Source organism: Mastigoproctus giganteus, chromosome 14 (assembly GCF_048544385.1).
Source record: "Mastigoproctus giganteus isolate SK-2022 chromosome 14, ASM4854438v1, whole genome shotgun sequence".
NCBI classification, from domain to species: Eukaryota; Metazoa; Arthropoda; class Arachnida; order Uropygi; family Thelyphonidae; genus Mastigoproctus; species Mastigoproctus giganteus.
Window position 1 is genome coordinate 54588675 of NC_143588.1, and position 16836 is coordinate 54605510.

General features: G+C 36.7%; 1 protein-coding gene across 1 annotated transcript in view; it reads right to left on the reverse strand.

Annotated features, from left to right (window-relative positions):
* Window positions 1-4389: 4389 nt before the first annotated feature.
* chb (CLIP-associating protein) overlaps window positions 4390-16836 on the reverse strand; it is a 1004436-nt gene continuing 991989 nt past the window's right edge. The window contains exons 40-41 of the mRNA XM_090388867.1: window positions 14195-14311; window positions 4390-5538 (exon numbers count right to left, since the gene is read on the reverse strand). Coding sequence (XP_090244993.1) covers window positions 5434-5538; window positions 14195-14311 — 222 coding nt within the window. The 3' untranslated portion in view covers window positions 4390-5433. The remainder of the gene's footprint in view (window positions 5539-14194; window positions 14312-16836) is intronic.

The following is a 16836-nucleotide window of genomic DNA, read 5'->3' on the forward strand; positions in this document are numbered from 1 at the left end:
ATAGCTGGAATTGTGTGGGTTTTTACGTTATTATGGCGAAAAGCATTTCCCCCTCACTGATATAAAAAACATAAATACATTTCCAGAATCTTCTCTTCATTGCTATTGTGTTGCATTCAGTTGGGGTGATTCCGCATTCAAATGCCCTTTCTTGTAAACAAAGGCAAATCGTGCATAAGCGAATTCGGTTCGTGTTATATACGATATCGTTCCCCTATTTATAAATCATGTATGATCGAATTCGTGTAGTGTAAACACGTGTTATACAAGGACTGACTGTGCTACACTGACAGTGGTAGAGAGTGAAAAGAACCTGGGGGTAATTGTGCAGGCAGATATGAAGTTTTCTGAGCAGTGCAAACGGTCTGCAAGAGTAGCTCATGGTGTCTTGTCAATGATATACAGGAATTTTTCAAGCAGGGATAAGGAGGTAATTATCCCCTTGTATAAGGCAATGGTTAGGCCACACCTGAGTACTGTATACCAGTCTGGAGGCCTCATTTTAAGAAGGCTGTAGAGCTGTTGGAACGAGTACAGAGAAGAGCAACAAGATTAGTGAATGGAACAAAGGGTTGCTCTTACGAAGAAAGGTTTAAGTTTTGCAAATTAAAGTGTCTGGAGGCTAGGCACCTGCAAGGTGATCTGATTGAGGTGTTGAAAAGGCCTTGAATGATTTGAGCATGCTCAATGCTGATGGGATTCCTCTTGCTCAGAATAATCACCTGAGAGGCAAAAATTCAAATTGAGGAAAGACAGCTGCAGGATAGATGTGTGGAAGTTTGCCTTTAGCTAGCGGGTGGTTGATTGCTGGATCAAATTTCCATCTGTCAGAGAAGTTGATAGCTTAAACAGATTCAAGGCAGAACTAGACAAACATTTGAAGTGACTGGATGGGTGAAATGAGGTTTTTTTTTTTTGGCTGATGCTGTATAAGCTTGCTTTCTTGCATCATGTGCCCTTGCTAATGCTAATATTTCAGTTATCTCATTGGGACCTTGTTGGTTCTTACAAGAGACGTTATCAAGATTCATGTGAACATTTCTGTTACGTGCTTGAACTCCCTACCCACCATGGAATCCAATGGGACATCCACTATCACTAAGCAATAAATGCACTTGGAAATGGATATCAGAACTACTCAAGCACTATACTCATCTCCACTTGCCTGAATTCTGTCTCTTGGTCTGAGGAACATAGCATCAGCACAATGACTTTCATATGAACCCCCTAGTCAACTCATCCTGGTTGAGCTATCTCAGAATCTATCACCTTACTGGGTGCCTCCGTAGCCAGGTGGGCAGGGGCAGCAGTGCGTAGCACAGGCTTCTTGAATAGACCGGGGTTCGAGCCCATGACTACCAAATACGGAGGATGTGGAAAGGTCAGAGAATGACCACCGCATATCCCCAGAGCAATATGGCCTTAGTTGCTAATGCTTCTAAAAACCAAATAACAACAAAAACAACCACCACCACCTTACTGGAGAAGGGGCGGGTCCAAAACAGTGTGTTGGCTAGTGGGTTCATCCAATTTACCCTCAACCAGCAGGATCCTCCATCTTGAGTTAACATGGGTTGCAGAACACTATAAACATGTCAGATTCCTAGGGTGTTAGCCTGAAACTAAAGCTAGGGGTACTATATCCTACTGATGCTGAAAGACCAGAGCATCACTTATCGATTAACTGTTATATACACTTTCCAGTCAAAACTATTACCATCCCCATTTTTTAGCAATTGGCCATTTCGATACTGCAGGTTTATGGCATGCAGGTCCATATGAAGTATATGATTAACGTGGACAAGGGACACGATCAGACTTTGAAAAAGTGATAATTGTTGGGTATTCGTTGAAGGGTGGCAGTTAATATTTGTTCTTATTTACACCTCAGTACAAAAGTAAGTATTAGCTTTTAGCAGTGAATTTCAAACTTAATTTTCAACCATTATGTATGAATTCCCTCAATAAAAATGTTAATCAGGGGACAAGTGGTGTTTTCAAGATCATCATCCAATGAACCCTCCTCTGTACGGACATTTGGGGTAGGTGCCCAGTCCATGCTTACATCTACGCATTGTCAATGACGCCCAAAGTTCGCACCGGAAATTATTGGACAATTGATGACTGAAAAAACGTTTTCTGTTAGGTGGTCATAATGTTCTGATTGGACAGTGTATCTGGTGTTCACATAGAAACAGTAGAGCTTGATAATCTGAACTTATCAAAAATACAGTTATGGAGACTAAAAAAAAAAAAAAAAAAGATTTAGTAAGTTTAGAAATAAAAACAGTGTACTACATATTTTCATTCATAGGTAACAAAACAAATGGAACTTTCAGTCACAATAACACATAGGTATAGGCCTTAATGAAAAGAATTAATTTTTGCTGCACCATTTTTGAACTTGGTCGCCAGATCTCTTGCTCTTTTCGGCAAGAGTAGTTCAGTTGGACAGTATTCAGTTTGTTGCTTGCCCTTGTGGGTAGCACATCTGCTAGAATATTGTGTTAGTTGCAATTTCGGCATGCCGTGCTCTTTGTTATCGATTTTACCGTTTTAGATTTTACAAAAAAAAAAGTCAGTGAACAGAAATATCAGATTACAAAGTGTTATTTTAGTTAGTATTGCATGTTTATTAATTAAGCTATGTCAGCTTAAATTTATTTTTATTTGAACTTTGTCGCCAGATCTCTCGCTCTTTTCGGCAAGAGTAGTTCAGTTGGACAGTATTCAGTTTGTTGCTTGCCCTTGTGGGTAGCACATCTGCTAGAATAACCGTCCTCCTCAAGCTGTGTGTAAAAGACCCGAGTTCAAGTCCTGTCAATGATGGGAGGAATTTATTTTTATAGGCCATGGGCCTTTTTCACAACATGGCTGAGTTAGATCTCAGGCAAGGGTAGCATGGGTTTAAACCCCAAAACTTGGGTTTTTTTGTCCAGCAAACAAAATCGACCACAGAACATGCAATTTACAGACAGTATACAGGGAGCAATATGGCCTTAGTTGCTGATGCTCCCGGAACCCAACTACAACAACATCAAACAGCACCTTCAAGGGATGGGCTATTAGCTGTTCTCGTAGTTTTTCTTTTCTTTTTTCACCATCATCTGAATCAAGTTTCGATGCAAACTTTATAAAATTTTTTCCTTGTTGTTTTTAATTTTTTTTTGTCTGACTTTCCAGCTTTGTAAAACCTTGCTAACGAAGACCCGCTTTCTCCCTTTGAAAGTCTGTTTAAAATCTCACTCTTCAATTTAATTGTTGCTTCTGCTTCCTTTCAAAAGACGAAGATGACTACAACTTCAGTATGGTAAAATAAAACTCTGTAAATGTTCAGAATCTCTTCATTCTTATATCTAAACTTTGTAAACATTTCACTACGTATCTCACTTGCATGTATTCTGTTAGTTGCAATTTCGGCGTGCCGTGCTCTTTGTTATTTATTTTACCCTTTTTAGATTTTACAAAAAAAAAAAAAAAAAAAGTCAGTGAACAGAAATATCAGATTACAAAGTGTTATTTTAGTTAGTATTGCATGTTTATTAATTAAGCTATGTCAGCTTAAATTTATTTTTATTTTACTAACCTGTGGAAAATATTCTTCAGATTTTCACGTATCATTTAATTTTGTTAATTAGCAAGGTAAAATAAAAGTATAAATTTGTGCTTCATATCTTCGTTTTTATAGCCTGATAATATCCCTCTGATTTTCAATTATTACAATTGCCATTTAATAGAATCAAAATTCAATTCACAAACGTGATCACAATAACTGGCATTTACTGCAATTATTTTATGGCACCAGTATAAAAAAAATAAATAAATGCTGACTCGTTCAGATTTTTGATGATCTACTGTATTATGATAAGGCAATAATTTAAAACATTTTAAAATTCTTTTATAATTACCCATTTTATAATGGGTTTAATCTGTATCTTTTGGTAAGGGTTTGGGTTTATTAGTGCTTCAAATCTGGTTTGAAATGTAGCACTGTTATTAAACTGAAACAGCTATTTCTACTTGGGATAGGATTTAATGTAACTATGGATTGAAATGGTAAAGTCATCATAGATCATGTATGTAATGAAAGTGCAGGATTATTTGCATCTCATTTTACCTGCAAATATGCAACCCAGATTCTTTGTCTTGGTTAACATACTCAAGTGAAAGAAATACAGTACTGAAAGAACAATTTTATTAATATCTACAGTATTTCATTATAAATCAAGAAGACCAGTACAAATTTCTAATACAATGGGTTTATTTCTTGGAAAGAATGTACACTATACACAGCAAATGAACATTATGTTCCAATGTAGAACTGCATGATGACCACCATACTGCAGAGATGCAGGTAATAATAAAAAAAAAAAAAAAAAAGGAGGGATGCAGCACTAGAAATGGGATAAAGTTTTGGTGGCACTTTTTTTGGGGGGGGGGCCACAAGCCCTGACCATTATATACACATAAAAATAATAATAAATGCCACTTTGCAACCTCTGCAAATAGTTAAATCTACATAAAAATTACATCTTCTCAAATAACAATAGAAAACTTTAACTTATTACCCCAATTTTTAAAACAATCATGAATTATAAATTGGTGAAAACATTTACATATAATAAATGAGTAATTATGAATTCTGTTTTCCTTGGCAGAGATGAAAAAGACAAGGACTAACGTCAAAAAATATTAAATGATTTTACTGGGCATACGTTGATAGCTTGGTAGAGACACTAGCATTGATTTCATGTGAAGGAACTTAAGTAACTGAATAATGTATCCACAGATCAATGTCACCTCCCTTCTGTTTTTCCAAATAATGCTTAAATTAACATTATACATAAGTAAATATTTGACTCACCTGTTAAGTATGAATACAGCTGTCATGCTAATTTAACAGTTCATTTATTCAGAAGTACTTTTCGTCATTATTAAAACACTACTACCACAGAGACAACACTTAAATGAACACATCTAAATAACCTTTTTGAACAGAGGCACTAAAATTTGAACATTCATTTGTTCACTGTCCTTCTCATATAAATCAAGAGAACTTGAAAATGGAATGGTAATTTCCACTCCAAGAGTGTTTGATCACTATATTTGAAGATTTGTACAAAAACACACTATGAATTTATCACTTTCAGTTTTCAACTCTTGGTGTATAAATGTGTGGGTAGATTTTTTTTTTTTTTGTAGTGTGCTTGTGAGCGTAACACGTACAGCCACGTGCCTGGGAGAAAAAGAGTAGGCAGAAAGGACAATGTTTGTTTGGCAGAGGAACATACCAGGATCATTGCATATTCCCTTGACAAGAAGTGACTGGATCATTTTTTGCTTCAGCTCATGAACAAAGTTGTTCTAAAGTTGTATGGCAGCTGCAGCATACAAGTGAAACTGGAATCTGTTCTAAACATGGCACTTTAACCACTAATGACTGCTGGAAGATGATGGAGGATTGCCTGGGGATCCTGGGGTACTTCCACCATTAGTCTGCGTCTGCGCTCTCTTGATATACAAATTTAATAGCTTCATCTGAAGGAAATAATAATAATAAAATAAAAACCATATAATGGAAGCTGGGCAACCAAAGTTCTAGATGCATAGGTTTGAAATGTGAAGTGCACACACACAAGTTAATCATACTATGTATATTTTGAATTGTAGGCATCTGTGGACGATGGAATAAATGCCAGTGCAACAAAATTATTTTGCAGTAATGTACATTAGACTGAAAGCTACTAACGTGTGACAAACTCAACAGGTGCAGGTAAGTGCCTCACAAACTGCCTGTTAAAAAGTAGTTTTCTTGTAAATACAGGCTTCATGGAATAGCACATATCTCAAATCCTAATCAAAGATGGTTAATGATCAATCAGGTCATCAACCATCATTTTCTTCAATAATAGCCAGTGTTTCTCACAAACCCTATATGGTCTCTCATTATAAACATAATAATAACTGCATGAAAGGAAAAGCAAGTCACTTGAAAGAGATCTTTGTGCACTCTCATAAGCTGTAACAATATTTTTTATGCCAACTAAAATATTGCTGACTTGTTAGAATGTAGTGATATTTGTGCACAGAAACCAATGATCATGCATAATGACCCAAATTATTCTAGTATAATATTGTATACATATTCAAAATCTATACATTTAAATTTATTGCATTTCACATTTCTCTATTTGCATTTTAGTACTCTGGTTGCCATACACATACATATTGCACATTTATACACATATCAATAGAATATTTTTTATCTTTTTTTAATGTAAGTTTTTAACAGAAAACTTGTATTAAACACAAAAAAGCAAAGAAAAAGTTTTTTTTTGTTATACTAGTAGTGGACTACTAGTATGGCCCATCTTGGTTGCTAAAACACTTGCTTATCTTATCATGCAGTGACATTGGTACAAATTTTATATTATAATTCTATTACTAATACTATGAAGAAGACATGCATGTCCACGGGGGCTCACATCTGATGAGTATGGGCTTGGCACACCCAGGGTCCTGAGCTGGATATCATCATTCTTCTCTTTCTTGGTAATTCCCTTCTAATTTTCTCTCTCTCTCAGGGTTTTTTTTTTTTTTTTTGGCTGGTGCAGCATAAGCCTCAGACTTCCTTGCACCATATAGCTAATAATAATAATAACTAGTACATGCAATTCTTACGTGTTGCTATATTATTGCTCCAATTTGGTCTATCGAGCAAAGAACTCTTGACAGTCAGGAATGAGAATTTTTCGCAATTACGGTCTGCCAATTACAAGTACATATGTTTAAAAATATACAACAGCTAAAGGCAACAAACCACAGGACAAATCTCAAATCCACCCTATCATGGAATATTGTTCCCACATCTGGGGGTGGTGCTCCAAAACTTTTTGTTAAGCTTCTTGATTCCTTTCAAAAGGCAGTAAGGTTAATTAATGACCCATCTCTTAAAAACCCTTGACTCTTACAGATGCTCAGTTTCTATTGAATGCCTTTTTTTTTTATAGATATTTCTATGGATACTGTTCTTCTGAATTGGCATCTATAATTCTCCACTCTCTTCCAAACACATGTGCAAGTAGTGTCAGCATCCCTTCACTGCCCAACTATAATCTCACAGAATCAACTTTTCTCGCTCATTTATCCATTCTATTAATTTTCTGGAACCTTCATTCTAGTGTATTTTCTGAAACTTACAAACTACAAAAAATTCATGTCTGTCAATGAGCATCGTCTGTCTTTGTAGCCTTCAACCCATGCATGGAACTAAGTCCTGCAGGATTTAAATACCTTTTGTGTTTGGGATTTTCATTAAAAAATACACAAATAAAAAATTACTCCATGGTTACTAGGGGCAATAAAAATAGTATTGCCTTTGTCAACTGTGACACTACTCTGAGGCATTCATCTATATTGATGAGCTAAAAATCAACTGGAAGCTCTTAGGAACAGAACGAAAACATGTGCCTACTTTAATTATATATTAGTTTTTCATCTCATGTATCAGTGGGTGAATTATGCCAGAACAGTGTTACAAATGTTAAAATTATTCAATTGCTGAACTAGATATGAAAACCCCAAATGCTGAGTATGTTTGAAGTGTGAAATGTATATGTACAGGGTCAGGCAGAATGATCTGATGGTTTTGTAAATGTTGTAACATAGGTATTATTGCATGTGGAGGGGTGAGGTAGTGAAGATGGTTAGTGCTATGTATACTATTTCAGTTGCCAACGTGCCTTGGTCGGGTGAACACTGAGCTTTCACTATTGAAACGTATTTCAAAAGTAATGATTCTGTTGTTATAACATAGCATTTATTTCGAAGACATTAACTTAGATCGAAAAGTGGGTGTTCCAAGTAGGAACACGATATTGCTGTGGGTAAATAATTTCCGAAATACAGGTTTGGCTTTGAAAAAGAAATCTCCTGGATGAAAACATGGTGTAAGAATGCCCAAAAACACTGAGGCCGTTAGGTTAGCCATAAGGCTTTCTCCATGTTGTTCAGCTGCAAAGCATGCTCAAGCGCTAGGGATTTCAGATTGAAGCGTAAGGCGAATTTTACACGAGATCTGAAGTTTCATTCATACAAATTGATGGTTGTACAGGAGTTAAGTGCAAATGACTGTTTTCCGCAGAGCAGCTTGTGAGGCCATTCTCGAAAATGTTGAAGCCGACGCCATTGTTCTTTCCAGTGATGCTCATTTTAACCTTGCAGGATGTGAAAATAAGCAAAATTTTCATTATTGGTCTGACATTAACCCACGGGAATTTCACCAACGCAAACTTCACAGTGAATGTGTGACTGTTTTGGTGTGCAATTTCAAACTGAATCATAGGCCCATACTTTTTTGAGGAGGACAATCATGTGGTGACAGTGACTTCAAATTGATTATGTGCAAATGTTGCATGACTTTTTAAGACCAAAGCTCAACGAATTTGGAGATCAGCCTATTTGGCTATCTCCAACAAGATGCCACCACTGCCCATACGGCAAGAGTTTCTATGGATGTTATCAGAGAATTCTTCCCTGGGCATCTCATTTCATGTCATGGCGACCTTCCATGGCCGGTGCGATCGCCCGATCTTGCAGTGTACAATTTCTTTCTTTGGGGCTACCTCAAAAATAAAGTACTTAAAAGCAGACCAAATTCTATTGATGAACTCAAGGACGCTATTCAACAAGAAACCACAGAAATACCACAGGAAATGACCCCGGAGAGCGATGACAAACTTCAGAGTGAGCCTACATGAACGTGTGAGAAAAGAGGGAAAACATTTGGATGATGTAGTTTTTAAGATGAAGTAAAATTGTAATTACTCTATACAATGACATATTAAAAGTTTGAATATGATGACATTTCTTTTTTGCAGTCGAAACAAAACCGTCAGATCATTCTGCCAGACCCTGTATATATTCTTTGAGTGCTTTATTTATTTATTTTAGAATATATGTCAAGAAAAGAAGAGGAAGAAATGTCTGTTTTAATGTCACCTCACTGTTCTGTCCATAGTTTTATTTACTGTCACATATTCTAGTCAATAAATTGCTTTGAAAAACTATTTTTCAAAACCCATGATATCATATATATTTGAGTGGCAAAACTGATTACTTTGTTAGCTACCATCATTGTGCATATAAGAGGAGAAATTGTTGAAGATGGACCTAAAAAAGGCACCTGGGGCGGATGGAATCTATCCAATTATAGCAAGGGAGGCAGACAAGGTAGTAGGCAAACCCTTAGCCATAATTATGAGAGCATCCTTGGATTCAGGAGAGGTCCCTTATGGACTTCAGATGTGTGAAAGTATCCTAATTCATAAAGGGGTTCAAAAGGTGAATTGAGTAATTACAGACCTGTTTGCTCAAAGTCTGTTTCAGGGAAAATAATGGAATCACTGGTTAAAGAATTGTAATGCACAATTAGTACGTGCAATTCTTAGGGCATGCTATTATACTGAAATCACGGTATGGATTTGTTAAGGGGCAGTGTTGTCTAACCAATCTAATAGGTTACTATGATGCAGTGACCAAGGAACTGGATGCAAAAGATAATTTTGACATCATATACTTGGATTTCAGGAAAGCTTTTGATATTGTTGCACATAAAAGACTGCTGTACAAACTGGAACAATGTAGCATTAAGGGCATGTTAATGCTATGGATAAAGGGATGGTTAAGTGGAAGAAGACAGTAGTTATCAATGGATATTGCTCTTTGTGGGCAAATGTTATTAGTGGATTTCCCCAGTGCTTGGTCCATTGTTTTCAATATTTATCAATGATATTGATAAATATAGTAGTAGTAGTAATATAGGCATGTGATGCAAGAAAGCAAGTAAAATTATGTAGCATCAGCCCCCCCCCCCCCCCAATTTCACTCATCCATTCCCTCTAAAAGTTTGTCCAGTTCCTCCTTGAATTCATTTAAGCTATCAACTTCCACAACAACAGATGGAAGTTTGTTCCAGCAATTAACCACCTGCTGGCTAAAGGCAAATTTCCACACATTTATTCTACAACTGTCTTTCTTCAATTTGAATTTATGCCCCCTTAGGTTCGTAATCTGAACAAGCAGAAGAATCCCATCAGAATTCAGCATGCTCAACACATTCAAGGCCTTATACCCTCAATCAGATCACCTCGCAGGTGCCTAGTCTCCAGCCACTGATATACCCCCCAGGTATACCAGTCATCAGGGTAAGCTACTGAAAAATGGCAGTTGAAGTTTAACATTGACAAATGCAAGGCACTGCATATGGGTAGCAGTAACCCCAGGGTAGTGGAGAATGAAAAAGATGGGGGGGGGGTAATTGTGCAGTCAGGCATGAAATTCTCTGAGCAGAGCAGACATGCTGCCAGGACAGCTCATGGAACTTTGTCAATGATATACAGAAACTTTACTAGCAGGGATAAGGAGGTGATTGTCCCTTTGTATAAGGCCCTGTTTAGGCTGCATCTTGAGTACCGTATACTCTGGAGGCCTCACTTTAGGAAGGATGTAGATCTCCTAGAACAGGTGCAGAGAAGGGCAACCAGACTGATGAAGGGAACAAAAGGGTGCTCTTACCTAGAAAGGCTTCAGTTCTGCCTGCTAATTGCAGTGTCTCGAGACTAGGCACCTGTGGGGAGATCTGACTGAGGCGTTTAAAGCATTGAATGATCGAGTTAGTTGAACCTATATACATGAGAGGGCATAAATTCAAGTTTGAGGAAGAATGGTTGCAGGATAGATGTGAAGTTTGCCTTCAAGTGGTTGATTGTTGGAAAAGACTAAATTCAAGGAAGAACTAGACAACTCTTGGAGGGTACAGATGGGTGAATTGTGTAGGGTTTTTTTTTTGGCTGATGCTATATAAGTGGGGGGGGGGTTTCTTTATGTTTATTTTTTTTATTACTATTTTTTTTCAACCTGTTCCACAATGCTATAAGGGCTTACTTAATTATTCCCTGTACTCTACTGTGCCCCCGTTTAGTCCCCTCCCACTTTACACCTGACTTGTTTGTCTCCCAGAAGATTCTAGACTCTAAGGGGGGTCTCAATATTTTTTTTCTCCTCTGGATTGGCTGAAGTTCAAAGTGACTGACAGACTCTTAAATACCAAAACATAATAATATTTATTGACAATATATATATACATTTCCAAACAATAGCTAGGATTTACTGGAACTTTAACATGTGTAGCTTTGTTAGGCAGTTAGGCTTTATCTGTGTATATCTTTGTAATTTAAACTACAGAGTTTTCATACATATATATATACATATCATTATTTTCTTCGTGTGTCTCATCCTTGGGTTCTAACGGATCTAAGAGTCATTATATCTTATGATCCTTATATGAGTTTTCCGACCAATCAACTGTCCTAGTAGGTTTACAAGTGGCTTCCAGCCTGGCTATAAACAATTTTAAGTAGCTATATATATATACATATTTATATCCCTTTCCAAAATCACCACGTATACATACATATATATATCTCAGTTAGTAAATCCTTTCCTCAACTACAGACCTGCTCATCATTCATAATCAACAATAGTAATTAACCGTTTTCCCGTATCTAATCCTATAATCCTTTAACTAGCAGGGCACTCTATCAGCGTTTTATCCATTTAAAACAGTTACTATCACTCTGTGTTATACTCTCTATAAATCCAAATTCGCTATAATTTCATAATCAACTACAATCCTTTGTTACCTACTTAGTCATTCCCTCAAAATTAACTATTATCTCAAAGTATCCTTTCTACCCATTTATAAACCTTTATCTTAAAAACCTACACTTAATTTCACTACAGTTCTGTGGGCATGGTTACAATTACATTTAACTTTCTCTTATAGATTAGGTATTTGTCCTAGAGTCCTTCCTTTATAAACTTAAGTTTTGTTTCTTACTGAACTATCACTTACTCAGTTTCCAAGTGATTTTCCTATTCAGGGCTGCCATAACCATCAGCGTAACGGCGTAGACTAGAAGGCGGGCGGTTGCTCATCCTTGGAATGCATCAATTTACTTGAGATTCGCTCTCCCATAGGCACTGCGCTGTTGAGTTGAATAAGGGTCCTTTTCTTATGGCGTTCTCTAGGATTTTCCTTGGGCACTCTTCTTCCTTCACTATGAATTGCATCAGCTTCTCACACTGTTGAAGTATACATTGGCTACTGCAGTATACTCTTTCTTCCACATGGACACATTCTTTCCCCAACTTTAGACTTACGAAATTTCTCACAAGGAAAATTTCCTTCCCATTACTAAACCATCTCCCCAAAACTCAGCAACGACTCTGCCACACGACTGTCTTCCTCTACGCACTTCCAAAGACTACTTTAAAAAAAACTTATTCTTCTCCTCACTCTGAATTTTAAAATTTCCTGTGCTTTTTCGTTCAGACCAATTGCTGACCAGTACATCCCTTCCCCTGTGATTCCCATTCGTCTCCAATACTCTTCGAGGGCGTGTCTTCCATCCTTTTTAGAGAGGGCTACTTGCTTCCAGCAATTCCTAGAATTTTTTAGAAAGGCAACTGGAAATTCCTGTAATTTTGGAGTTTCTAGATCGTCTTTGTGTTTGCCCATCTACGCCCTGTATTGGCCTTGATACACCTGTCGTTAATTGCCCCCGTGAAATTTTAAAGTGTGCACTTAAATATCATGAATACCCCCATTACTGAGCTCCATCTCTATCTTATTTATTTTTGTTTCAGCTCATTGTTCTTTAGGGCGAAATGTTAAATCTGATCTGAGCTCATTAACTACGGTCTGCTCCATCAGTGTTTCCTATTGTATTGCGTGTTCGAAACTCTTCCCCCCCCGTTGCTACGGTAATCTTCCTCTACTTAAAGATAATAGGCGAAACGAGCACAATTAATCCTTGATTTATCTGAATTATCCTATACAATTTCAGTTATTAGTTTTTTGACCATATATATTTCAAATTGGTTGTCTGTATTAATTTTCCTTAATAATATTTCAATATCAATAACCCTCAAATTCTTTTTTTTAACAGTTGTAAGGACAGGTCCTTACATAAGCTTGCTTTCTTGCATCATTTGGCATTACTACTACTATTACTAAGACAATCAAATAAGAGTATTAAAAATGATTCAGATGCATGATTAGCAATTAACAAAGATCAATTTCGATCAATAAAATTTAAATATTCTTTGCTAATTTTTATTAATAGAATGAAGTTGAAAACTTATTAATTGCTGTTAACGTACAAGTTAGTGAAATGTATTAAGGGCTTTAGCCTTGCAGCCTGAGGCTAAAGCCCTTAATACATTTAAGTCTTAATTTATATTATATACCATCAGGCATCTCTGATATTGTGGAGTTATACTTCATAACTGTTTTGTCATCATTGCATCACTAGGGTACCTACCCACCCACCGAAGAAACACAAACTAGCACTGAAACGGTGCCATCTGGGTGGTGGTATCCGCTGAGAATAAGTAACAACAGTCTTCTCCTTTGGTGAAGCATTACTTATTCAAAGTAGTGCCATATCATGGCAACTCGTTGTGAAGGTATTCACAATATGAGATATAACTTAAATGATACCGCCTTTGCATATTTGATCAAATTCAGAGTTTAGGTGCATACTAATATGATGCGTTTGCACTAACTTGTACGTTGTTGAAATCTCTCACAGCCTGAGGCTAAAGCCCTTAATACATTTCAGTTTTAATTGCTATTATTAGTGAACTGGTATTAACAATGGTCACATTGCCAATCATGTTAATTTTAGCCCAGTGATAGTGCATGACGTTTCAAGCCATCATGTTAGCCACTCACTAAACATTAACACACATCAGCATATTTCAACAGCATTTCTTTTATATTCAGTGCATAACCTTTGCTGATTTGGCTAACATTTTTGAAAAATTCATGATCTGCTATAAATTTTTCTTTTCTGAAAAAAATTATTCTCTTGGATATATTTTTTTTCATATGCATATATATTTTTCATAAGCATAGCATTGTGTATCTTCAGAAAAGTTCATAATTAAAACAACAACTGTCTTAGCAAAGATAAAAGATGATGTCTCTACAGTAAATTCTCATAGTATCTCATTAAAAAAAAAAAAATATATATATATATATATATATAAACTTCTACTTTAAACAAATTCATTACAGGTTTGAGAAACCATCTCCTAATCAGTTTTCAAACTTTTTAAATAAGCTTACCTTACTACTATTTAATGATGCAACATGAGGTTTCATAGCATCACCAACTACATTGTGGAGGGAAACCATACAAAAAACAGCTGCTTTTCTAACTAGACTTTCACTATGATCATAAGCCTAATTCAAATACAAAAACATTTTAGTTTTATAATCAGCTTTATTATATAGTAATAATTAAAACAATAGAAATATAATTAGAGTATTTGAAATGTAAAAGCTATTTTAATATACTTTTGTGATAAGTACAACACTTGCTACCACAGTAAACTAACAGCATAATAAACTATTTCAAGTAAATCTGATAGGGCAAAGTCATTCTACAGTTGAAGAAAAGTATTATATTGGGTGTCCCATAACAGTCATTTTACCCCTAGGATTCTTAGAGGTAAAATGATCCTTCAATTAAATTGAATTTTTTTAATACGAATTTTTTAATACAAAAAAATTAAAAATTTTTAATTTTTTTAATTGAATTTTTTGACGTTGTAGAGCGAATATCATCTTTTAAGGGCACAAAAGGTGATATAGTTGTACACGTTGGCACTAATAATATTAAGAGTAGGAGACCGGCAGAATTACTTAACAAGTACAGGTCACTGTTGAACAAAAGCCAAGAATTAGGGTTGAATTTGAAAGTGTCTGCAATTCTGCCCAGACACGATAGGAGGGAGTATATGATGAGAGCATTGTCGATCAATTCGGCCCTGGAAAGATTGTGCAAGGCTCAAGGGGTAGAATTTTTTTCAGCCTGGACTGTACTTGTTAACAGGAGAGATTGCTTCTACAGGGATGGGATACACTTAAATAGAAAGGGTGCAAGAATATTTGCTGATGCTATCGAGGCAGTGTTAGGTGGGTCGGAAAACTGCTAGCTTGGGGGGAGACAAAGACCAATAGATTGACAGTAGCCACTGGCAGAGGTGAAAGAGATTCTTGCACTGCTTCTATTAGAATGAGCAGAAACCTGAAAAACAAGATGCATGGTATTTCAGAGACTGCTGGGAGCCATTGCGGTACAAGTAAACACATGGGTTGTGTTAGGGTAGCTAAGAATAGAAACAGGTGCAGGTATACTTGTGTGTACACCAATGCTAGGAGTTTAGTAAATAAATTTGATGAATTTGAGGTATTGCTCAAAACATCAAAGGCAGATATTGTTGGGATATCCGAGACGTGGTGTCACACAGATATAAGGGATGCAGAACTGCAATTTGGGGAGTACACCGTCTACAGAAAGGATAGACAGGATAGGAAGGGGGGAGGGGGTTATGCTATTAGTTAAGAAACACATAAAAACCAAGGAAGTGAAGCCAGTCGACATCGCTGGACAGTGCAGTGTTGAGTCAGTTTGGTGTGACATAAGCATTGGGAGATCAAAATTGAGAGTAGGAGTGTGCTATAGGCCTAATGACTCTGATGAGTATAATAAGGAACTGTACAGGGAAATAGAGTGGGCCAGTAAATCAGAGAGTCTTATAATGGGAGATTTTAATTTCCCAGATATTGACTGGAATTTGGGGGCTGGTTACTCACACACTAGCAGGGCTTTTGTGGATTTATTGGATGATTGTTTTCTACATCAGCATGTTCGGGAGGCAACTAGAGGGAGTAATACTCTTGATTTGATTATCAGCAGTGATTCTTCATGCATTAAGAATCTGCAGATAAATGAACCACTAGGTGGCAGTGATCACAGTGTGCTGAAGTGGGATTTACTCAAAGAGGTAACTACCATTAGGGGTAAAGGGAAGGGTTATTGCTTCCGTAAAGGCGACTACGATGGATTGAGACAGTATTTAAATTCTATACAGTGGGACCAACTGATGATGTTACCAACAGCAAATTCAAAATGGGAAGCATTCAAAGAACTTATCTTGGAAGCTACTAGGCTTTACATACCAACTAAGAAATATTGTTCAAGGTTTAGGCCAAAATGGATGTCAGATGAACTAATGAGGCATATGGCAGAGAAGAAAAATGCATGGGATACTTACAAATTAACACATGACACAGAAGCCTATGATAGATACAAGTTGATATGCAACCAAGTTACAAAGGAGGTTAGGCAGGCGAAGGCAGATTACGAGAAATCTTTGGCAAGGGATGCAAAGAAAAACAGCAAAGAGTTCTTTACTTATGTAAACTCTAGAAGGAAGGGGATGAATCAGATTGGTCCACTTGATATTGATGGGTCAACTGTTGATGATCCTGCTTAGGTAGCTAACAAACTAAATGAATATTTTGCATCGACATTCACACATGAGGAGTTATTCAGCGAGGGGAATGCCAGAGGTGTATTCAACTCTAGCAGTAAGCTACAGAATCTTGAAATAACTGGGAGTAAAGTGGAGGAGAAACTGTTGAAGATAAACACAAGAAAGGCACCCGGGGTGGATGGGATCTATCCAGTTATATTAAAGGAGGCAGCAAAGGAAGTAAGCAAACCCTTAGCTATAATTATGAGAGCTTCCTTGGACTCAGGGGAGGTACCCATAGACTGGAAATGTGCAAATGTGACCCCAATTCACAAAGGAGGATCAAAGGCTGACACAAGTAATTATAGACCTGTGAGCTTAACTTCTGTTCCAGGAAAATTAATGGAGGCACTGGTTAAAGAAGCAATGCAGGATCATTTAGACAAG